General features: G+C 38.9%; 2 protein-coding genes across 4 annotated transcripts; both read left to right on the plus strand.

The window, feature by feature from the left end:
• Window positions 1-4549: 4549 nt before the first annotated feature.
• Window positions 4550-17870, plus strand: sepsecs (Sep (O-phosphoserine) tRNA:Sec (selenocysteine) tRNA synthase). Of its 3 annotated transcripts, none has more exons than XM_034228726.1 (13): window positions 4550-5826; window positions 6949-7064; window positions 7140-7294; window positions 8237-8355; window positions 8724-8882; window positions 9142-9295; window positions 9757-9859; window positions 9947-10076; window positions 10770-10861; window positions 12664-12757; window positions 13309-13399; window positions 14413-14677; window positions 17752-17870. In XM_034228726.1, exons 2-12 carry the CDS (start codon window positions 6951-6953, stop codon window positions 14657-14659), a joined length of 1458 nt encoding a protein of 485 aa, XP_034084617.1. In that variant the 5' UTR covers window positions 4550-5826; window positions 6949-6950; the 3' UTR covers window positions 14660-14677; window positions 17752-17870. The 3 variants fall into 3 exon arrangements, with proteins under 3 accessions (XP_034084617.1, XP_034084692.1, XP_034084542.1); XM_034228801.1 differs by lacking the exon at window positions 17752-17870 and adding an exon at window positions 16356-17242; XM_034228651.1 differs by lacking the exon at window positions 17752-17870 and having other exon boundaries at window positions 14413-15579.
• Window positions 17507-23702, plus strand: lgi2a (leucine-rich repeat LGI family, member 2a). Its single transcript, XM_034228535.1, has 8 exons — window positions 17507-17870; window positions 18022-18093; window positions 19541-19612; window positions 20003-20074; window positions 20397-20468; window positions 20582-20751; window positions 20887-21051; window positions 21577-23702. The coding sequence occupies exons 1-8, from the start codon at window positions 17692-17694 to the stop codon at window positions 22392-22394; spliced, it is 1620 nt and encodes a 539-aa protein (XP_034084426.1). The 5' UTR covers window positions 17507-17691; the 3' UTR covers window positions 22395-23702.
• The last annotated feature ends 1574 nt before the right edge of the window (window positions 23703-25276 follow it).

Raw genomic sequence — 25276 nt, forward strand, 5'->3', positions numbered from 1 at the left:
CGTACAAGGAAAAACTTCCAGAGAAAACCCACAGTTTAAAGGGAACATGGGAGAAACCTCAGGGAGAGCAACAGAGGAGGGATCCCTCTCCCAGGACGGAGAGACGTGCAATAGATGCCGTGTGTAAATCAAAGAGATAATACATTTTACAGCATATGGACCGAATGTCAGGAAATGCATGTGTCTGTAATAAGAAGATGAATCCACGAGGATGTCAGCTACAATCCTGTGGAAGCCATCAGGGAAGCAGCATGGCGAGACCCAAGGCAGGACCGCAGAGACAGGTTCAGCCACGACCCGAAGTCCACGACTTAATCCAGAACTCAGGATAGAGGATCCAAGACACAGGACTACAGCAAGAGGATCAGCCTCGACTCCGGATCCCGGCGTAGATATAGATACAAAACAAGACAAAAGATTTGGCTGGGTTAATCGGAACAAGAGAATACACAGACACAGACAGAGAGGGAAAAGGTCATTGGATCAAAGTTATCCTTGATAACCCTCTAGAAAGATCTCATGAACTTCCCCACTCAATCTATCAAGACCCGAGCAGTTCTATTAGATATAGGATAAGAAACAGAGATAGGGAGCACAACAACCTATCTCTTCGTCAGATGCACTCCCCCGCTTATCTAAGCGACTAATGTTGCAAATAATTCCAATACATTTTGCCAAAGAGCTGAAATAAAGTGCCCGTTCTGTGAAAATGTTTCTGAAGCCTTTAATTCGATGTGTGTGTGTATATGTATGTTGATGTTGAGTAAATTACATCCATTGTTGATTACTTTTATAACATCAACTCATGAGACATAGCTAGTTTTGAAATACAAGCTAAATAATGTCTTTATACCCTGTCCTCTTAGACTGCACTAGACACTTATATATTTTTATAAAACGTATTAACCCTTCTCTTGCGTTTCAGGTCAAAAGTGACCGAGTGACTTTGTTTTTGATCATCAATATTGTGTTTTTCATCCAATTGCCTCAAGACCTTATGTTATCCTCCACACTAGGCCTCTGAACATATAATTGATGATCACCACTTGCATTGATTTTTTAGGGATTTATTCAACAGTGAAACACCCCTGATGTTTTCAGTCCCTTTCTTCTTTGTACATCTCTTAGTTAACAGAAGCCCCTGACAACATTACATTTGTTTATCCTTCACTCAACATACATTTACTGTGTGTTTCTATTTCAAAGGGCCCATCTCTGAAGTGCAAACCAGCTTAGGTTATACATACTATGTTGTAACGGTCCATGTTGTATACCTGGCCCTTTAAATATGAAGATAAAATATAAGTAATACATGTCTTAATGTTAATATGGATAAAATCAATCAATGTTTATTTATATAGCCCAATATCACAAATATTACATTTGTCTCAGTGGTCTTCACAGTGTGTACAGAATATCAGTATGACGAAGGAAAAACTTCCAGAGAAAACCCCACAGTTTCAAAGGCATTCATATACAGATTTAATCAGCACAACATATTACTGAACGTTCGTTCGCATGCTGATTTGATACAAATCATCCCAAGCAGACACACCTTAAAATCTGCCCGGAAGCTGACTCTCAGGAGTCTCCACATCACCTGTTTCAATTAATGCCCAATTAAAAATGTTCGCATTGATTATAACTAACAACATGTATTTACAACGCAGTAACCATGATAAACAAACGCTCATTGTCGTAATGGAAACATGGCCCTGTCAGGTCCTGTAACTTTACCTCTAAGGTGTTTGCTCTGTGGGAGGCACAGGTGTGGCCGTGTCGGCACAGGTGTGGCCGTGTCGACACCTTTAGGAAGTGACTCATCCATGCCAAAGGTGCGAAAGTCAACTTTAGGATTGTCAAAATGTTTAAAAAGAAATAATTATGCCTTCTTCATCATCTTATATGTATGCGCTTCATATTTACATTGTGATATATGCACCTAAAAAGTACCGTAACAAATCTTTCCCAACATTTAAAAAAAAAAGTCCTTCTGAAAATGAAAGGTCCAGAGTGGTGGGAAGTTGAAACAAGTGTAAAGAAGGTGCTCTTGGTTTTTGGAAATAATAAAAAAAATAACTCTAATTCTCTTGTAGTTTGTGACCATCATGAATCAGTGCAGCTGTACTTTAATTTGACTTAGTGTATATGATTTTAAATGATTGTATTTCTATCTATAATGTCTGTTTGCAAGCAGAGTTGATGATTAAGGGCCAGAAAGAGTTTTTTCCCATACAAAATATGCTTTCTGTGAAACCACATTCAGGCAGGTCTAGACAGATTTTGAATCACTCTGTGTGATTCATTAATGAACCAGATTCTGCTGGTTTCTTTTATTTTGTGTGAGGATCAGCAAGTCTGGAAAACTGGGAATGGGAATTGACCATTTTTGACTTCATGGACAGAAGCAGTGTTTTGGTAAAAATATTCTCAATTTTAGAGAAAATGAACTCTGTATAACTTGTCTTTATTGTCCTGAGTGTTATTAAAGGTTGTAGAAGGACATTGTATAGTGTACTTGTACTGTAAAGGGAATTTATTTCTATACTTTCAATGCAAGGTGCCAGTAAGGGAAACAAAGTAATTATCCCAAGATTTACGTGACTGCACGATTGAAGAGGTTTCGACAATGTTTCATGATATATCAACTTTTTTCAAATTAACCACAGCATTAAATACAGTAAAACATCGTATTCATCTTTCCTACGACGTGTTAGGATGTTGATTAGGTTGTGTAATATTACACTTATAAAGAGAGAGAACTCACTGCTCCATAGGGTGTAAAGTGTCTCCTTTTTCTATAACCCACAACAATTTGCACAACAGCTACTTTGCACAATTATAATGTATATATAATCCAATATCTGTCTGTGTAGTATATTTCTATCCCTGCAGCTAAGTGAGACTGTACTGTATATTGCGGAGTACTAAAATTATTCAATATTTGCATTGTGTATTATTTAGATAGTCTAGTAGTGATAAATGTCCTTTTTATTGTGAATGTCTACGCTAATGTTATTTTTTATATACTTGCCACTAATGTTCATTTGTATTATTATATCTTTAAAACAAATTTTACTTAAATATTTTTGACTAATAATTTGGGTTGAATAAACTATCTATATCTATCCATCTATCTATCCATCTATCTATCTATCTATCTATCTATCTATCTATCTATCTATCTATCTATCTATCTATCTATCTATCTATCTATCTATCTATCTATCTATCTATCTATCTATCTATCTATCTATCTATCTATCTATCTATCTATCTATCTATCTATCTATATATCTATCTATCTATCTATCTATCTTGTGAGAGTATTCCAGTGCCTATTTAGAGGCTATTTTTATATTTGACCCATGAGACATTTTATTACAGGTGAGGCGGGTTTCTCCCCTCAGAAGTGGGCGTCCCGTTCCAATTTGGGCCAATTAGATTCCTCGTCAGCGCCCATATAGTGCAGTGTGCAGCCACCAACCTTAACACACTTCCCGCTGTAGCACCGCCAGTCACACACCAAACACGCACCAAACACACACCGGCTGCTGCTTGCTGCTGGGCGGAGGACAGCCTTATCTCCTCCACCCTCATTCTATTACTTCACTCTGCTGGCGCCTGGTGCGGAGACATGGAGCCGGGATACAGAGCGAGAGAGCCGGATATGAGGCTCCGAGAGCGGGCAGCCATAGGTAGGTGAGAGGGTAGAGGAAGCACGGAGAAACAGGCCTGCTTCTGTTTTATTTTTCAAGTTGAAGTGTCGTTCTCTTTTTAGATTTGCTTTTTACTAGCGACTCCCCACTTTTAAATGGTGTTTTATTCTCTATTATTTATTTATTTTATATTGTTTTATTTATTTCTAAGGTTTTGACTTATTCATTTTACCATTGTTTTATTAGCGACATTCCCCTTTTTTGAAGTTGGTCTTTCAAACATTTGAACTTTTTATTCCTATGAATTATTTATTTTATTATCTTATTGTAATCTTTTTTTTTTATTGTTTTATTTATTGAATCGATTTTTTTTTTTTACATGTTATCGTATTTATTGGTTTTGTATTCCTTTATTTGACCAAGAGGGATCATATATTTATTTGATTGTGTTTTATTTTGTATTATCATACCTTTTACCTGTTTCTCTTCAAGTGTTAAACTGTTACATCATGTTGTTATGTACTAAAAGGTTTTAAAGTCTGGCCTGATGTAAAAATCTTGCATGAAAAGTGCTTTACAAATACAGATTAATATCATTATTAACTTAAACATCCTATTTCTGAGATATAAAACAGCATGTTTGTGTAGTTTGTGAAGGTTACATGTTTAATTACGCACACACCTGTCCGCGTGCAGCTCGTTGTTTTACAAACATGTCTGCATGTAATTATGTGTTGGTGTGTCATGTGCTCCTGAATGGACTGTTCCAACCACCTGTGTGAGCCTAACCTGGGTCCAGGAAGGAAGGCAAGATGTTGGCATAGCTGATGAAGTTAAAACCCTGCTATGCCACCACATTGCCATCTTTCTCCCCCCTCTGCAGCAAAAAAACAAACAGGATTTGAACCTGTTCACAAAAAGAACTCTTCCAGAAACTCGGTTATTTCCTGTCTTTGTAGTGATTTTATTGTGCCTTAAATCATGAGTATTTTGAATCTTGTGAATGCATGACAAATGTAATTGACTAATGAAAGGCTAAGAAATGATATATAAAATGATCTGCCTGTGTGTGAGGACAATGTGCTCTCTCGTCACTTCGGACATTTAATGTTGATTTTACACCACATGTATATTCTTTTACTTAACTCGTTTGTTTATACTAAATATTTAGAATTGTGTATATACGACTAATATTTCCATAAAATGCAATGCTTTATATTTATGTACGCAGTTAAGATTATTAAAATCTTGGTCAGTGTGACCATTTTCCACATCAGTAAAAATAATCCACTTCAGCACACCCTGAAATAAGTAATTCTGCATAATATTCACAATAACTTTCAATTCTCTATTTACTTTAGAGTAAATTTGAATGTAGAACTTTTTTCTTGTAATTTACCATTTTAATCTTGCTACTTTGCTTTAGTTTGGATACACTTCCTGCTTTGCCCCATTACTGTTGGTCACCATACTATTAGCCTTTTAATTGTTCTCCTAATGTTGCAAATAATTCCAATACATTTTGCCAAAGAGCTGAAATAAAGTTGTGTTTGTGGCTAGTTTTGAAATACAAGCTAAATAATGTCTTTATACCCTGTCCTCTTATACTGCACTAGACACTTATATATTTTTATTAAACAATTTTTTTGTGGGGGGGGATTTCTGCATTGACTTCAAATAAAATTCGAATTCATAAGCTAAACAATTTGAAATAAAAAGGTATTCTTTCTTTGCAGGAATATCATTTTTACATTAAAACGTTTATATTAAAAGCTGTAATATTTTGTTGTCTATTTTCTAATGATTGAATAAAAAATATGACACAATTTGTTGTTTGCAGTCAAGAAAACACTTCAAGTGTTGTGTCACAGTTGCAAAATGACCTATTAAATCTTAAGGCTTTTTTCTTTTACATGAATAACTCACTCGTGGTGTTATAAATTATATAATTATACGCATAAATGAATGGCAGGAATAATAAAGAGTGCTTGAGTAAGGTGGAAGTGGAGCAGGCTGATGTGACCGCAGTAGTTACCTTCCTCCAGCAGGGGGCGGCAGTGCAACACTCTGGATGTTCGCTGCACTTTCTTTAATAAACACGAAGAAGCTGCTTCCTCCTGCTGTATGCTCATGCCTGTAGTTGGGAGGCTGGTTTGAAAGCTGTCAGGTAAGAAGATATCTTTTTTATTTATTGATAATAATAAACGGTCAATTACTAACTTATCCCTGTTAAGCTGCACGCTCTTGTTCCTCATGTGAAAACATTAGCTTAGCCGAGTTGCTTGCAGCTATGCTAAGAGGTAAACAACTGGAGGTAGCTTGCAATCAGAATTGTAGACATGCTAACTTTAGCAATAATTTAAAAAATCACAACTTTTATATTTTTTTAACAACGGTATAAGACCGCGTTTCCTGTTTGAATATGCTTCTACTCGAGATTAAACATTGGCTGAATGAGACACTAAACCTGTCTTAATAGGAAAGATAAACCTGTACCCTTACCATGCATCTAATACTTTATTTCCCCAGGCCTCACTGACAGTAAACATCTCATTTATAGTAGGCTTACAATGATCAGATGTAAAAGCAGAATTGTGTTTAATTATTTCCCCACAGCCTTGCAGCTTTAAAGAAAACTTAAATGTGTATGTTTTTCTCAATTGTGTTGTTCATAAGCTGCAATTATGCATTAATTTGACAAACCTTAAATACATATAATACTGCTTCACCTAAAGTCAGGATCATACACACCCTCAAACTGTTGGGGATTATTTTACACAGTAAAGCCACATGTTTATATCCATTGTGATCCTCTGAACAAATAGTCTGATCACTATTTGTTTCTATGCAAAAAAAGAACAACTTGGGTTTGAGAACCTGTGTACAATTTCCTTTGTTTTCTGACTTTTATAGACCAAGAATTGCTCTAAATTTTAAACATAGTATGCAGATGAACCAATTAAAAACAATATTGTCATTAAAATGTCCAAGGAGTTGTCTTTAAACGTGTTCTTTAGGTTCAGACAAGTCTGTTCCCTGATTTCTCTTTTCATTGTTGATACTTTTGGTACTACAATGTCTTAATACTTATAGACCAACAGTATTTCAATATGATATAAAAGTAAGAAGCTAAATACCTGCTTATTTTGAAAACATTAGACCAAAAGTGGATACAATTAGAGTTGAGATTTTATTTCTCATTTTCCACTGAACTGAAATATCAAGCACAATTAAATTCATATATTGAAATGATGTGCCTTGGAGTGATCTCAACATATTTGTTTTCCAGAGATGAACAGTGAGAATTTCAGCCTGAGTGAGAAGATCGTGTCGACCTCTTACGTTCGACAGGGCAGTCAGGCGCGCCGCAGCCATGAGCAGCTGATCAGACTCTTGCTGGAGCAGGTACCGTCCTCAGCTTCATGTTGTTCATGTTAAGGTCTCTGCAGATTCATCAGCTTCTCTCATTGTGTGTCACAGGGAAAGTGTCCAGAGGAGGGATGGAGTGAGAGCACCGTGGAGCTCTTCCTCAGCGAGCTGGCTGTGATGGACAGTAATAACTTCCTGGGAAACTGCGGGGTCGGAGAGAGGGAGGGCCGCGTGGCCTCCAGCCTCGTGGCCAGGAGACACTACAGGTTCAAGTTTGACCTTTTATAACACACATCTGTATAATGTTGTTGTGTCCAATGCGAAAATACACGTATTTTTACAAGATTGAATTAGGTCTCTAAATTTGTATAGCTCATTTTATGCCACACAACATTTGATCCCAGCAATATAGCTTTGTGAGGAAGATATTGATGTGACTTAATACAATTTGGTCGTTATCAGGGTTCTCTTTATTTTTATAAAAATAGCAAAGTCATTGAATTAATTGATCTCAAATTAGGTCCCGATTCGTATTAAATTGTCTTAAAAGAATCCCTTTTTTAAAAGTCTTTTAGTTGCTCAGTTATGGGAAGTACGATTTTATGATGTTTTCTTTCGGTCATTGCCTTCTAAAATCTAAAAAAAATGCGGACAGGTATTTACAGGCAGTTGAATTTTTTTAGGGAATTAACACAGTCAACATCTGTTTAAAATAAATATATAACGTTATGCCGATCTGGATAAAGTTGCCTGTAAAATTGTTGGGAATACAAAAGAAAGTGTTGAATTTAGCTTCCTTCATGCTGTGGGAAACCTACATAAGAGTATGTGATGAGGCTCCTGATTAGTTATTTAAGAGTTTCAACCAAATAAGGCTGTATATTTAAGTGTTAAAAACATCTTAACTGTGCCTAGCCAACAATAACACTGTAAACGTACTCATGTATAATAATAATAATAATTAATTCCTTACATTTATTATAGCGCTTTTCCAGATGCTCAAAGCGCTTTACAAATACACATTACACGTATCATACATGCAATGGTCATGTACTGTGGACAATACCCACAGGAGCAAACATGATAAGTTCACATTGCCCATACTAATAACGCTTGGGCTCTACTCAATATAGTACTAAAAATGATCAGAAGTAATAAAACTCTTCTCTGGTGTCCGGTGAATGTTGAACGCAACGTTTGTTTTGAAGGTTGATCCATGGCATCGGTCGGTCAGGTGACATCGCTGCCGTCCAGCCCAAAGCTGCAGGGTCCAGTCTGCTCAACAAGCTCACCAACTCCGTGGTGTTGGACATCTTAAAGCTCTCAGGTGTGTATTTATTATGAAAACTACTTTGCAAGAAAATGGAATATTTGTATCAAGGAATGTGTTTTATTGTTGTTGTGTTGACGCCACTGAAAGATGTGCTTAGACTGGGAAAAAACAGATGAAGTCATGCCCTTGCATTAATGTATTGGATGTTTATTATGCTTTGTGGGTGTGACCTCTTTTGCTATGTCATCACCATTCATGTATTTACAACAAAAGAAAAAATACTAAAATTGTTTACTAGAGCACAAAGTTGTTCATATAAAAAACCTCTTGATCAAAATACAAAAATAAAATGTGCCTTTGCGTTAGGATTCAGTTTACATTACAAAAAAAATCCATTTGTATAACCATGCGTTGCTCCTCAGGTGTCCGGAGTGTGGCCAGCTGCTTTGTAGTTCCCTTGGCAACAGGAATGAGCTTGACTCTGTGCTTCCTGACCCTTCGCCACCGAAGACCCAAAGCTCGCTACATCATTTGGCCTCGCATCGACCAGAAGTCCTGTTTCAAAGCCATGATCACAGCAGGTGAACATCCCATCAGTCACCCTCACTTCCTGCTCACACAGACAGAAATATGGCAGCAGATGGCCCTTTCTTGGGGGAATATATCTGAAATGGTGCCATGTGAAGCATATTTGTTGAAGTATGTGATGGCAGACACAATCTTTGCACTTTCTGTTGGCATTTTCTCCCCGATGCTAGTTAGACATGTGCTCCTTCCTCATAACGTCATCCCACCGGAGGGCTTCCTCCGCCTCCTGCTCTTACTTCCTTGTTTCCTCAGGATTTGAGCCGGTGGTGGTGGAGAACGTTCTGGAGGGCGATGAGCTGCGGACAGACCTGGAAGCAGTTGAGCGCAAGATCGAGGAGCTCGGAGCCGAGAACATCCTGTGTGTTCATTCAACTACTTCCTGCTTTGCCCCGCGGGTCCCCGACAGGTGGATAATGTTCCTTCAACGCCTTTCACCTACTCCACACTGAAGACCTTAGCCTAGATTTGCCGCTTGCTGACAGTTTTTGGATTGCAGCCAATGAGAGCGCGACAGAATCGGGGGTAACCTTGGGAAGGGGAAGCCTGGTACAACAGGAAGTACTAAGAAGTGATTCATTTTTAACACTCGTATAATGTGAATAGTATCCTATGTTTACGTTTAGTTGGTCTAATATAGTGTATACCAACTTATCTACATGTTTATATTGTTAAATTTGATTGAGACACCCTATAAATATTTGTGTCACTCTTGATATGTTTTACTCTAATGTTAATGTATATTTTCTAATTAATTTTATTTTTAATTAACGCTCAAGCCCTTGTTTACGCTGCTATGACAAATGAACTAGCCAAATTCGGATCAAAAGTAAATGAATTCTGATGATTGTTTATAATCTTGTCCTATAGGCTGGAGGAGCTGTCCATTCTGTGTGCCAAACAGAACATTCCCCACATTGTGAACAATGCATACGGAGTGCAATCGTCTAAATGCATGCACCTCATCCAACAGGTGGGTTCCACACACTATATCGCTTGTAATTGGCCCTCATGCACTTGACCCGTTGGTGACAGTTTGGTGTTGGCTGTCTGTCGTCAGGGGGCTCGTGTCGGAAGAATTGACGCCTTTGTGCAGAGCTTGGACAAGAACTTCATGGTTCCAGTAGGTGGCGCCATCATCGCAGGCTTCGACGAGTCCTTCGTACAGGAGATCAGCCAGATGTACCCAGGTGAGTCAAGTGGGATTATTTTTTTTCACGATTTATTTATTGCAAAACGTTTCCTCTTAATGATCAGCACAATGACATCTATTACAATTGAGAGGAATGAGGGATATGAACCCAGTTATTGGGAGGGAATTTATTTTGAATCAGAACAAAAACATTCTCTGACATAATGAGCTCACAGAAACAAAAACAAATATTATAATCAGACATTTTAAAATATTTTTTGTATTTCTATACCCAACTGCTTTTCAAATCAGTTTCTTAACGTTTTTATCAATAAATAAATAAATATACTTTTGGATCTTACAATGCTTTTGAGTTATTTTAAATGTTTGATTTGACGACACCGGTAAAAATGTTTTGCAAATAGTATAATATAAATAAGATTTCTGTAGCCTAATTTTTATCTGCAGCTGTGCACACACTGCCTTTAAACATGATGAGTAGGCCTACAAAAGAAAGCTGCACAGCATTTAATTGTGGACTTACAATTTGAATGTCAAATGTATTAATTAAGCTTTAAAGTATTTGGTTTAGCCCTGATATTTTGTCAGGGATTTGAAAAAAACCTCATGTGATGCTTTACCTTTACAGCCACCAATGCTTACTTTGTCCTCGAGGTTAATATGAGGAGTGGATATCTCTACCTATAATCAGTTACTGTATGCACAAAGTCACTTGTCCCCTTTTGTCCAGGTCGGGCGTCCGCCTCTCCTTCCCTGGACGTCCTCATCACCCTCCTCACCCTGGGAGCCAGCGGCTACAAGAAGCTCCTGTCAGAGAGGAAGGTGAGAGCGTGCACACATCAGCTCACAACACCACTTTTATTTAATCATGTCTTTCAGGCGGAGTTTTATATCTGCAGGATGCTTCCATGTTTTTAACTTGTGTATGAGGCGTTGGGAAAGCGAGATTGGAAGGAAATGTCATTATTAATATAAAAAAACAGTCATATTCCAGATGGTGTGATAAAAACAACATGGATTGGTAGGAGGAAAATACTGCGGCAATGTCAGCCTGACTATGTTTCTGTGTGTGCTGTGTCAACATCTCTCCCCGGAAAACTGACGAGAACAGCTTACATAAGTTGTATTGAATTGCAGTGGATCACTCTCTGACTTCCTGGTGTGTGTGTGTGTGTGTGTGTGTGTGTGCGTCTCTTTACCTGCATTCTGACTGAGGAAAGAGACTTTGAACTTGAGCGAGTCAGTGTAAAGGGAGGCGTGTGCTATAGCAGCATGAAATTGATCCAGAAGTTTCAGAAAACATCCCCTGGTGGCTCCCCCATTTAAAGCAGACTTTTCTCACAATGCAGCATCCCCCCTCTTAAAACAGGATTCACTGCAGCACTCTCACACCCCCGAACTGCTCCTCCACAAACTGCACATGTGACTTTATCTGTTTTATGTTGATGCTCAAACCTCAGTAAGACGCAGAAACAAATGACTCAACGGTCATTTTTTTAAGAAAGAGCTGTAGATGATAAATCTTCTTTTCTGTTATGTTTATCAGTAAAGTCCCTTTAAGAAAACAAGTAATCCCAATCTGTTCATGAAACCCAAAGATGACACAACTACAAGATGTCCTACAACCCCCACAATGCCCTCTGCGGGAAAGCGTAGCAGAAATATACATTTAGGAAATACTTCAGGCCTATCGGATGACCCGAAGCCATCAAAGCTTATTGATTTCCCTCGCTCCACATTATTTATAATTAATGTGCAGGACGCGTTTCCATAGTGTCTGCAGAAGTGAGTGATTTCCCCACATCCCCCACAGGGTCACACGCTTTAAATAATTCAGACTTTTCATCTGATAATTTACAGACTCATGTTAGCCGTTAGGGTAGACATTGCAAAGAACCAGCAGATGATGTGTGTTTTTTAGGTAGGATGGGGTTTAGTCAACACACACACACACACACACACACACACACACACACACACACACACACACACAGTTATTGTCTGCAGAGTCGTGGCCGTGCACTCCCTCCTCTGCAGGGGTAAGAAAGTCGTCCATTGTTGCTAGAGAACAAGGGACACTTGGAGACACTTGTGTTTGACTCTTGACAGAAAATATTTTCCTTCTTGGTGCTTTCGAATTAGAATAGTATGAGTCAGCAAAGTACGCAGGAGACACACACACACACACACTGTAGCAGAGAGCAGATGTTTTAATATGCGACGCTTCACTGGGGAAGCCAGCAACAGAAACACTGATTTGTTGTTGTGCAGCTCCTCTTCATGTCCTGGCATAATAACATCTGTGTACTCCACCTTTTATCCATAGCCGCACACACTGCATTGAGAATGAAACACTTCATCATATTCCAAACATGTAGGTGTTAGAATCACTGGATTAAAGCATGTGTTCCTCCTCTCCTGCCTCTCTGGAGACAGGGGGGAGATAAGGGAGGGGACATGGACCAGTCTGCTTGCCGGTAGGTTTTGCTTGATTAGCAATAAAACCGAGGCTGCTGCTGCTAAAATAAGACTGTGGCAGAGTTTTCTATTTATAGCTCTTTTGTATGGCCCCCCCCTCTACTTCTGTGTCTCCATGCCTCTCTCTGTGTACGCATGTCCTGTAGGAGATTTATTTGCTGCTGGCTCAGGAGCTGAAGACTCTCGCCTCTGCACACGGGGAGAGGTTGCTGAACACCCCACATAACCCCATTTCCCTGGGTAAGCTGCATGTACAGGCATGATGTATGCACACTCTATTTAGTCCATACATTTTGGGGTTTTTCAACGGTGAAAGCTTCATTTTCTGAACTTATATTAGGGCTGCAAGAAATGATTGCTCATCATTTGATCTATAAAATGTCAGAAAAATGCCCATCCTAGTTTCTCAAAATCCAAAGGTCTTTGGATGGTCCGTGTCCATTGTCAGATCAGAACTCAAATATATTTTTAAATGTAAACGGAGGAAAGCAGGAGATCTCCATATTTGGGAGGCTGAAAACTGCATTCTTTTACATTATTAGCATGAAAAATGACTATCAATCCAATATCGAAATAGTTGCCAATAGCTTTTTTTTTATTAAAGCATCTGTAACATAAGTACATTCTTTTATTTCATCTGTAGTGTGTAGTTTTTGATATTTTGATGCATTTTCACTCTTTAACATGGCTATGAGTTTCTTGAAAAGCACTCCATAAATCAAATGTATTTTACAGTATAATCATTGTTTGTGTGTTGGGTGTGGCACCTCTCTTCCCCCCCTCCCCCCCAGCCATGTCTCTGGATGGTCTCCAGGCGGAGAGCGACGGGGCGGTGACTCAGCTGGGCTCCATGCTGTTCACCCGGCAAGTGTCAGGAGCCAGGTAAGAACCACAGGCTGTATTTAGGTATGAACACTTTAAAGGGGCCACAATCTGACCTGGAAAGGGGAACATGGGGAGGGGAGTGAAAACAAGAGGGTGTGGAGGTTAGGCAAAAATAGGTGCCTGAGCTGTGCAGCAATCGGCCGGATGGATCTGCTGAATCTCAGGGAACAGCAACCACTTTAGAAGATTACACTGCCCATCCTAATTTCCTGGGATGTTTCCATCACGGAGCGCTGTTGTCTCCACTGGAGCCTCAGGCACAAACACTGACACCATGTTAGGTTCTGTTCTTTTGTTGCCTCAAATTTTCTCAATTTTCCCCTTCGATGGACAAAGCTTGGGAGCCCATCTAAATATTTAAAATATCCAGAATGAATGATTTATTTGGGTCATTATTTATATACATACATACAGACCAAGGGAAAATATCTGTTATCCTTGAATCTGAGTCGCAAATGAGATGCATTGATATTTCAAATGTATGCTCCAATGACACACTTTAATCTTTATAATGCATTGCAGGATATGATACAAGGGAGCTGGCTTTCAATGTGCAACATATTAAGAGCTCTGTATCATATGAATGCATTTCTTCTCCATAATGGTCTCAGATCTGCTTGCTTACAAATCAAATTCACCAATACTATAAATTCAACACAAATCCTAAAATCACAGCACACCAAAACATCATCAATGGCAAATTCTTGAAAGCACCGCTTCCCAAATGTTGACCGAGTAGTAAAGAATGGAGTTAGCTTACATATATTTTGTTTTCTAATGACTAGTTTACTGTAGCTAATGTTTTTGTTGACTAACAAGTGTACCTCCTTCATTACAAGTGATATTACCACTCTCCAATAAAGTCAAATAACTTGATTTAAAATAAGTATTTGTCCGTCAAGTGAACAGCTTCAGCTTTAGCCAGGTCGTAGTCATAAAAAAGGATTTCCCGGACATGCTAAATAACATTCATGTTCCACGTTATCCTTCTTTTCCACCCTTGTCTGTAGGGTAATACCGCTGGGCAAGGAGCAGACCATCAGCGGACACATGTTCCGAGGCTTCATGTCTCACTCCGATGCTTACCCGTGTCCGTACCTTAACGCTGCCTCGGCTGTGGGCATCACGCGGGAGGACGTGACCCTGTGCATGAAAAGGCTTGAAAAGTGCCTGAAGACCCTGAAGAAAGAGAAAAATGTGGCGAGAAGTAGCTCCCCCGTACTTCCACCGTGCCAGGAGGACACCACTGGAGAATGACTATAATAAGAAAACTAAGTGAGTTCTTCTAACTGTGGGATCTTCTTCTTCACCCCGTCTGAACGTTGTGTGTTTTGAAAAGGCTGATGGATTATCAATCCAGATATTGTAATGAGGTCAAAGACTGGAGCAACAGCTGGTGTGGAAACTTCCTCCAGGTGTTCATTAAAACAAAAGTGACTCACTGATTAATTCCCTCCTCTGTGAACGCGTCATAATTAGTAGATATTTTAAGGACGCTAAATGCATACACATGCTTCTCTGGAGCATGTGGTTGTTCGTGAACACTTGCATTTTCTGTTTATGTTGAAAAAACCTCATTTCTAATGGCATTTGGACTCAAAATAGCTTAAGGATGAACAAGGGGCTTTACTTTGTGTCATTTCTCTTAATTAAAACCATCTCAAGCCTCCACAGTGCAATGGAATGTAATTACCCGTGGTTCCTCTCTGCTAATGTTAGCAGACACAGGCATGCTTTATGCGCCTTCTGCTCTTGGAAATGCATTAGGCCTTTCCAACTATTGACATATGAAACAAAATCGCTTGATAATGCAGTATGTTGCAGCATGTCTTCTGCAGTGTGATGTAATGTGATATAAAAACCGTTGAGCCATTATCTCCATTTGAAGCCGGTGAATTTAATCGGCTCTTTTACTTTCAGGCAGCAGAAAACAATATAATGAACAGATAATCGATTTAGTTCAACAAACATGGATCACTGCTGTGTGGAGTAAAGGAAATGTTCACAAACCTGCTATTAAGAATTTAAGATGTGTGTAGGTAAGTACAGTTACATGTGTTGGGACCTTACAAAAGGCTATACACACAGTCATACAAAGATCTAAAATGTACCTTAAATTATTTTAGTTGGTCTAAGAATTAAGGCTATGTTTTGTTTACTATAAATAATCCATAGGGTCTTTGTTATTCATTTACTTTTGCCTGGTGTGAGAACAGAACATGAATTTAGTGTTACTTCTGTAATGTCAATATGTTCATGAAGTTAAAGCAGTCTTTAGTGTTTGCTAGCTTAAGATAAGTTTCAGTTTATCAGAAAAAGGTACGTTTAGATTTTGAGGAAGGTACATATCCAAAGAAAATACATGAACTGTGCAGGATTTCGTTGATATGGAAATCAAACTCAAATTCTTCACTGAGAGGAAAACGTGTCACCTGCATTAGTTGGCAAACATACAGTAAGCTCTCATCTGAAAAGCTTCCTTTAAAAAGCATGTTGTGTTTCCTCTAATAACCCTGATCAGTAGTTCTTGCTGCGTCAGTGCCGGGCCCAGGTGTGCTTTAGATAGCAAAGTACATTCAGCACACGCCGCTTTTTAAACTGTAGTTGTTAATGTAGGTCTGATGATGTGCAGCAGCCCATCAGCCCTGGCAGAGTGGACTGAAGTCAGATAGATGAAGCTGCTGGATCAGCACACTTTCACTGTTCCCAGGCTGTAACCATTAACACAATACAGGGGGGGTGCTCCGGCAGTACTCCTAAAAACACAGAGGAAGCATTATAAAAACAGCTTTTTGTTTTTTGTGGTAGTAAATGTCGTCAGTCAGGATGAAAGAATCCTGAATTGAAGGACTGATCCTGAATCAGTGCATCAGCTGCCTGGCTCTCTGTATGCAGAGCTGTCGTTCAAATGTTGCTCTCCTGATTGTTTTTGTCTTTTCTCTCCCGTCACCAGTTTGCAGGGTTTCCCATCTTTTGCTGAGGTTGCAGGGATGCTGAGGGAGAGAGTCAGACACATTGTTTTGTGCAGGCCAGTTTTTTAAGGAACCCCCCTTCTATTGATCAAGCCTGCTGCAGTGTGTAAATCACTTAGCTGCCACTAAGAGACCTGCACACGGCATCACAGTCTGTTTTTCATGCAAGCCATCTATCAGTGGCAAGCATTGCACGAAGGAAACAGCTGATGTAAAACAATCACGAGAGATCATGAAGAAAACAGGACACATTATGACAACACAAGCAACTATCTTATCATTTTATGTATTAGTGTTTTCTTTAGCTTTTTAAAAAGGCAAAAATGGTTTTCAGCGAATACCAAATGGCTAGACTTTATAGAGGAAATCCAGCATTGGCCTTGGCAGCTTCTGACTTATATATTATGGACTTAGGCCTGTTTTATCTTTAATGATTGCAAATGTTCACACATTTTCACATGAATTTGCTCGACAAAGCCCTTGAAAATTCTCACACAGATGATCAAAACGTGGATTTGTTTGCTTACCTTATCTCAAAAGCCTATAAAATTAATAATTATTAAATAGTATTATTGTTTCTCTTTAGCGTTGCACATGTCTTGTCAGGGATCTGGTATTTTTATTGTAGGCAAACAATAAAAATGTGATGTTTGGGAATTCCTTTCATTTAAATCATTTGTTATTAAATTACATTCATTTTGAGGAGTTTTCTGGAGCTCTATTCAATATTTTTTAATTTTGATAAATACCTTTTTAGATTAGCAGTAAAAATGGGAAGTATTGAGTTTCAGTGTGACTGCAGATTCATATTGTGTTGCAGTCCTTCTTTGTATGGAGGGGGGGGGTACTGTACAGTATGTAAAGTAATAGTAGTAATAATGTCACTGACTGAAATAATTCATAAAGAGTCTTCATATGACGCATTTGATTTTCATATTTGAAATTATGCGAAAATGTGCGCGCGTGATAACCTGACGTCATTTAAAAATGTGTTTTTTAAAGTCTTTCTAAGCCACGCAGTATATATCTGCTCAGCCTCATGATATAAAACTATAATCCCCATGAATGCAACATATATCCCCCAAAAGCCATGTTTGGTGATTGCTAGATGAAGTTCTTCTGCATGTATGGCGCATGGCTGTTTTAACCCACAGTCACCGTACGGGAGCTGAGCCTTAATAAATAATGAGAGTGCACGCGGAGGAGCTGCAGCTGATTTGCTGATGTCAGGCAGTCAGTGCAGCATTTCATGGTGCAGGGTGTAAACGCTCTTCGCGCTCTCAGAAAAACCCCACACATGCAACCCCGGCAAGAAAGATGTTGCCAACTCTCAAGATCTGGACATTATTTTCTGTTTGGCTCTGCTTCCTATCGCAGCCGGCTCATTTAAAGAAGGCTTTCCGATGTCCTTCAACATGCAGCTGCTCCAGGGAGTCCATCATCTGCGTCGGGTCCTCCAATGTCCCCAGGATTAGCCCCAACGACGTCAATTCCCTGTGAGTAGCTCGATGTTTTCATGCGTAAAGCAGAGTATACTAGTTGTCGCTAGCTGTATGATGTTCATCATCTTAATAAGAGCTGCTGTGGAAAAGCAATGCAGTCCTCTATGATGTTGATTTGCTCATCGTTTCTGCTCCTTCCTTACAGGAGCCTCGTTAATGGGACTTTCTCTGAGGTCAAAGAGGCGATGTTTGCTCACATGCCATCCCTCCAGCTACTGTAAGAGCAACATCACACTTCCTCTGTTATAGCATGTTAGGAGTTACCGCGTAGCAAAGGCTCCTTTTAGGGCAGGAACACTGATTGATTGAACAACAAATTGGCCACTTGCAAAACCAATGTGAAGAATTCAACAGTGGTAGAGACCTCAAAGTGTAAAGATGTAATCAGTATTTAGATCCTAAAAGTACTCATACCAGTCAGGGGAAATACCCCCCTACAAAAGTCAGTTTATCAGCCAAGTATCATGAGTAAAACTACTCACAATGCTGAAAATGTTAAGAATTGTTTGTGTTTTAAGGATATGTAATTGCATATGTTTTACGTCAAATCTTAAAAAACTAATGCTTTTTGATAAATGCAGGGTAGTAAAAAGTACAATATTTCCCTTTGAAATAGTAGCCTAAAGCAGCATTAAATGGAAATGGTCTAAGTCTATTCTGAAATACATTTCTTGAGTACATTTACTTCGTTAATTTCATTCACCACTTGCTGCAATACACATACAAAACTCTTTATAAACAGCAACAATACGCTATAATATTGGCTTTCATTGATCAAGTGTGTGGTACTTTTGAAGAAAATATATGTCCAGTAGCTGACTTCCTGATGTGCATGGTTTTAATACGGACACAGTAAAGCATTAAGTGTCTTAGAGCAATTAGCAGGAAGGATTTAAAAGGTTTGGACACCTTTAAAGCTCTCAGTGCAGTCACATGTCGTATGATGGAGGCCATCTGTCTTCAGTTACTCCACTAGTGACGACTGATTCAGAAACATAGGTGTGGCAGATGTAGAGTGTTTAAACAAAGCCATAACACACATGATGATTAACAGCCAGATTGATGTTGTGATGAGTGCAGCGCGTTTGCTATTTTATTTCAAGACACTACAGGTATACGGAACCATCTCAACTAATAGATCTAACATTAAACTCTTGTGGTTATTTATTGCATTTCATTTAGTCTTTTAAAAACAATTGTTGTATTTATATTTGCAAATGAGGCATCATGGTCTGACTGAATCAAAGTTAGCAAAATAAACTTCTAAATCTATTTTCTTTGCACTAGAGCCTGAAAGATGACATTTAATTAAAGTCCATAATCCTATCTGCATAACAACAACAACACTGATTTTGCGTGTATGGTCTCACCTTTAAAATGGACTATTTGCACAAGGGGATTGTCTTTTTGGTGAGTTAAATAGGAGTTTAATTCAGAACAAAATGTTGGTTTGCTCCTGTGTCTGATGGAGGATGCAGTTGATTTGGATAGATGTTTTTTCTTGAATTGTTTTACTCTTACCACATTTGATTTGACATGTGTTGGAATGAGGCTGATTATGCTGTATTTTGATCACTGAAAGAAAAATCGTAGAAATATCCTCTATATAAAACAGTGCTTCTTGTTGACAGACAGCATCTTCTAAAGTGTTTATTATTCATCAGGCTTTTGAATTCCAATTCTCTCACAACTGTACGGGACGATGCGTTCTCCGGCCTCTCACATCTGGAGTATCTGTAAGTTATTTCAGTGTTTATTATCAGTGTAATAGCTTAACATATTGCCTACACAACATGAGTGTTATACTTAATTACTTAATGTAGCTGTAAGTTAGGTTAAAATGGCACATTGTGATCTTAAACATGAGGTTTTCTGGGTGGAAGTTGCTCTTTCTGAGAGTAAATGAGGCCCTCTAGTGGTTTCATTTAATTTGGTTTAAAGAATATTCTTCACTTATTTGCCCACAACCAACATTTTTAGACATATTTTCAGCAAATATAATATATTTTGTTTAAAACTGTACACATTTTACCAGTATTTCCTACATCCATTCACAGAGACATGTGCTGAGTGTGTTACCATACCATAAGCTTATTACTAACATGTGTTGTTGTTGTTGTCCTCAGGTTCATTGAGAGTAATAAGATGGAGACTGCATCCAAATATTCCTTCAGAGGACTCAGGGACTTAACACACTTGTATGTTCCAACCTTTAAAATCATTCCCATACATTGTTAAGACATCTCATCTGTAATATTTATTCGCTAAAGTCATTTTTTAATATGAAGCCATTGTGAACCATTGTAGGTGATGCTTAATAATTCCCATTTGATTCAGAATAAGGGTAACAGCATTGAACATTAATATTGAGTATATATCAAGAATATTAGTTTTTTCTTCAGTGTTTCCAGTCATTAAAGTGTTACTTGTACCTTAAGTCTATAAATATGATGCATGTTTTTCCATTTTCTGACATTGGAGTTATGATTTTCTGTATTGATCAATGGCTGTATTTTCCAGGTCTTTGGCAAACAACAACATTAAAGCATTACCTCGGGACGTTTTCAACGACTTGGACTCACTGATAGAGCTGTGAGTTTCATAATCCGTTTAAAAAATGAATCCCGGGTCCCATGCATTTCTTCTAATGTATGTTTTAGCTACTTTGTTCGTCTGCAATGAAACCGAGTACCTCTCTTCTGCAGGGACCTGCGAGGCAATGCTTTCGAGTGTGACTGCCGAGCCAAGTGGCTGATGACGTGGCTGAAGAACACCAACGCCACGGTTTCGGATGTCGTGTGTGCTGGACCAGAGGACATGAAGGACAAGCGCCTCAATGATATGACCAGCCTGCACAACGAGTGCGTCTCAACGGGTGAGAAACACCTGAGCCAGATGGCCTTGTCTCTGTTCTAACTGGCATCAGGCCACTCAACCAGGTCATCCCAACAAGTTTAAAGAGGAGGCAAAAGTGTGGGGTTTCTAAATTCAGAATGTGCCTTTTCTGCAGATTTCGTCCTCCATCAGTCCCTGGCATCTGAGTCTCTGTCTGTGGACACATTCAGCTATAAGAACGACGTCTATGTGACAATAGCTGCTCCCAGCGCAGAGAGCTGTATGGTTTTCCAGTGGGACCACATAGAAATGAACTTCAGGACTTATGATAACATCACAGGTACGGCAAATGTTTTAACTGTGGATGCTGTTGTTACATTTTGAGAGTTTGGGCCATTTTCCTTCATAACATGTCGGCCATTTTGTCTTCTTTCTGAATTTTGAGAAGGAAAACACATCTAAAATACACATTTAAGAGTTTTTCTTACTGCGTTTTTGTGTTTGTAGATTCAGTAGCACTTACACCAGTTTCATTCCCATTGTTTACAGTTTTTACTGATCTATGGAATGATACAAAGAAATATCCTAAAATCCCTCTGTACAAACCTTTAACTCTGTTAGGTTTGAATTTACAAATAGAGAATTTCCCACCTGGCATTATACTATATTCAAGTTTCTGTACTAGAAATGTATTCAAATTAGCACATATTTGATCAAAATAATGGCTAATTTGCATATTTAAACGCAGCATTTCAGAAAACCTGTCCAGCCAGTAGTGAGCTGGAGAAGTTTGAAAGTGTTTTTCAATAACAACCTTTTACAATTTGGTATTGGCCCATTTATTTTTATTTTCTCTGCCTTTCAGGTCAGTCCATTGTGGGGTGCAAGTCAGTGGTCATCCAGGACCAGGTGTTTGTCATCGTGGCTCAGCTGTTTGGTGGCTCCCACATCTACAAGTTTGATGAGGACCAAAGCAGCTTCAGCAGGTTTCAGGACATCGAGGTGTCCAAGATCTCCAAGCCCAATGACATTGAGGCGTTCCAGGTGGGCTCTGACTGGTTCTTTGTGATTGCTGACAGTTCAAAAGCAGGCCTGTCCACCCTCTACAAGTGGAACGATAAGGGCTTTTATTCCTACCAGTCGCTGCATGAGTGGTACCGCGACACAGACGCAGAGTTTCTGGACTTGGATGGGAAGGCGCACCTTATCTTGGCGAGCCGCTCGCAGGTGCCTGTGATCTACCAGTGGAGCCGGAGCAACCAGAAGTTTGTCCTGCAGGGAGAGATCCCTCACATGGAGGACGTTGTAGCTGTGAAGCACTTCCGGATCAAGGAGGAACTCTACCTAGCTATGACGCGCTATATCGGTGACTCCAAAATCCTTCGTTGGGGTACCAAACAGTTTACAGAGATCCAGGCCTTGCCCTCACGAGGCTCCATGATTCTCCAGCCTTTTTTTTTCAAAGAGCGTTACTACATGGCTCTGGGAAGCGATTACACCTTCTCGCAGATCTACATGTGGGATGATGAGAACAAACTCTTTGACCGCTTCAAGGAAGTGTACATCCAGGCACCGCGCTCCTTCACTGTGGTTTCTACCGACCGCAGGGACTTCATCTTCACCTCCAGCTTCAAGGGAAACACGCAGATCTTTGAGCACATCATGATTGACTTGAGCTTGTGAGGGGCCTTGTCATGGCCCCCAAAAGATTGGTGGAGGGGAGAAAAAGGACTAAAACACACTTTTTCAATTTCAATCCCTTCATTCGTTTCCGTTTCAAGTAAAAGCTGAGTAAAGATGTGTTTTAGAATTCTTATAGTTTTCAAGCTTGATGGCCTTGTCCAAATATCTGTTTCCATGGTCTTTCAGACTTCAGAGACTGAGAGCGGGAGTCAAGAGGGTGGACAAGCGTAAAAGGAGGCTGGTATTCTCCTAAAAATCCAGCTCACATTCCTGGAGGTGGAATACTTTCATATCATTTGGATCTATTTTCAGTTTAATATCCCCTATCCAAATGGTTTTATACCCTAACTAATATACAACAAGACCTAAGAGAAGTATCATATTATTTGTTCTCATTAAGGGCATGTAACAGGTGTGGTTGCTCCTCGTGTGCCACTTACCTCATGCCCTCATGTGGTGATTGTTGCCTTATCAGCTCTGGGGTTCTGTGTCCTGATTGGCTCACAGTGCCTCCCTCAGGCCGTGATGAAGTATCACACCCTTTTGCTTTTTCCAAACAGGGAATGTCTTGAAAGCACAAACCTTTAATTATCCTAGGTGAGACCCCAGCCCTTAGAGTGTAGTTGTTACGAGACGAATGTTACTGTAGGTGCTATAGATTATATCGCGTACAGTAAATAAGGTACCAGTGGTTTGTGAGGTGGAGAAATATTCAGGACTGGATATAGCTAATGCCTTTTTAGACTAACATGTGAATGGAATACACTTTTAGACCAGACTAACTATAGTAGAAACTGATAGAAGCTCTTTAAGTGTTTCAGGGAACAAAACCTACATAAAAATAAAAAAGCAACCCGAGTTGTTGTACTACTGACATCATCTAACTTTCTCTTTTTCAACTAAAACTTTAAAAGGCTCCTCACTGAAGAAGTGATAGCTCAAATGTATGAACAAAATAAAAATACATTATTTGTTTGTCTACAAATGAAGGAAACAATGTGTTAATGTAAATATGTTCACTCTAGTTGAGAGGCTTTTTCCGTCTGTCATTCTCTTCTTACTAATACTGAATGTTAACTTACAAGCTACAAAATGTACATACAACATGGACTGCAATGCCACTAACTGTTTGTCACACAAAACCTGAACAGAACTTTGCACTTACTTTAAAAAAATAAAAACATTACTGCAAATTGCAAGCGCATGACATTCAAAAAAGGGTGTTTGCTAAATAATTTTTAAATGGACCTAACAAACTCAGAAGTCTACAAGTGCTTTTCCTCATTAAAAGAATGGTATTGTAATTTTTTTTTAAAAGAAAAGAAGAAGCATACTGGAATATGCAAGCTTTATAACATGCAGATTATTTTGTATGATTTAGTTTTAAGCATATTGAATGTTACTCAAAGTATACTGTAAATATAATCAGTTGGGTATCAAAATAAATGTTTAAAAATAAGATTGGAAGGTGTGTTTTATCATTCATTGGTCATCAGGATGCAGGGTCGGCTCTAGAACAAATCGAATGGGGGGGCAATCATTTACCAAAGGGGGGCACACACTGCCGTCAACAACCAACACACAAACACCAACGCAACTTCAAGTTAAAAAAAACATGCTGTAAAGTCTATTGTCTTTCACACACATTGCAGGGTGTGAAAGCGCACCTATGACTTGTGCATACATGCACGGTTGTGGCACGACCACCAAAACAGAAACATATTAGGACAGAGGGTGTCGTTTTCTCATATATACTGATATTCTGCACAAACTGTGCTGTTGTATTTGCTGTAAAGTGTCTTTACTGTAGGTTATTTTTTATTATAAGTACAGCACTTTGGCTCGACCAAAAATCGTTTAAAAATGTGCTTTATAAATCAAACTTGATTTGATTGAATTTGATATGGATAGGCCACCATATCAAAAGTGTGCAAATGTATTTAGTGTCCTATCCATGTGAACATGTTTTAGGTGGGAGTGGACCTAACCTCCTCTAGGGGGGTCTGGGGGTATGCTCCCCCAGGAAGATTATTTTTAAAATATTGAAGTTAAATGCATCAATCTGGTGCACTTTGAGAGCAAAATGAAGAGATCTATGGATAGCCTACATCTCTCAGCATCCATATGAAACAGAACTGTAAACAGATTTACTTTTTCTTTATGGATATTTTACTAATCACTCCCCTTTTAAACTCTATTCTTGTGTTACTGCGTTTCATTTATTCTCTTATTCTTTAATAACTATAATGATCATATAAAGGTATTCCTCGCAAATACTTGTTTACATAAATGGTGACCAAACCGTTTGAGACACACTGAGATAAGTTAACCTACACTAAAGTTAACTATCTAAACACTGAGAGAGTCCTTACCTCACTGAGCTGACGTTATAAGATCCTCTCAGTCCACCTTGGTATAGAAACAGCTCTTTATATCCGTTAGCATAGCTAGCTAACCAGATGCTAACAACAACATTCCACGTTACCGCTCATGCATTCACAAAATGCGCTCGTGCCACACACACACAGAGCCGAGCTTGAATGAAACACAGAGACCCAGAAGTAGAATACTTGTACTGTACTGTATATCATATTATTTGCGATGTCTTTATGTTTATCAGTATAACAGATGGACAGATCGCCACTGGGCTTTCATCTAAACCAGGGGTGTCAAACTCAATTTCATCGCGGGCCACATTCACATTAAGGTTGCACTCAAAGGGCCGGTTTTAACTATATAAATATATATAATATATATATATCAAATAATGTATTATTATATTACATTATTGCCTCTGAATTGGATTAATATTTGATAGGAAAATAACTTAGTAATTAACTATGTCTGAAAGCAGAAGTCCAGGCCAAATAATTGCAAGTCTC

Source organism: Gymnodraco acuticeps, unplaced genomic scaffold, assembly GCF_902827175.1.
Source record: "Gymnodraco acuticeps unplaced genomic scaffold, fGymAcu1.1, whole genome shotgun sequence".
Lineage (NCBI taxonomy): Eukaryota > Metazoa > Chordata > Actinopteri > Perciformes > Bathydraconidae > Gymnodraco > Gymnodraco acuticeps.

Bases quoted from the DNA above. Each gene is read 5' to 3' on its own strand.
- sepsecs (XM_034228726.1), top strand. From the start codon at position 6,951: ATGAACAGTGAGAATTTCAGCCTGAGTGAGAAGATCGTGTCGACCTCT. The intron at 7,295-8,236 runs GTTCAAGTTTGA...TTTGTTTTGAAG, and splicing joins GTGGCCAGGAGACACTACAG to GTTGATCCATGGCATCGGTC. The intron at 9,860-9,946 runs GTGGGTTCCACA...GTCTGTCGTCAG, and splicing joins GCATGCACCTCATCCAACAG to GGGGCTCGTGTCGGAAGAAT.
- lgi2a (XM_034228535.1), top strand. From the start codon at position 17,692: ATGTTGCCAACTCTCAAGATCTGGACATTATTTTCTGTTTGGCTCTGC. The intron at 18,094-19,540 runs GTAAGAGCAACA...ATTATTCATCAG, and splicing joins ATGCCATCCCTCCAGCTACT to GCTTTTGAATTCCAATTCTC. The intron at 21,052-21,576 runs GTACGGCAAATG...TCTGCCTTTCAG, and splicing joins GACTTATGATAACATCACAG to GTCAGTCCATTGTGGGGTGC.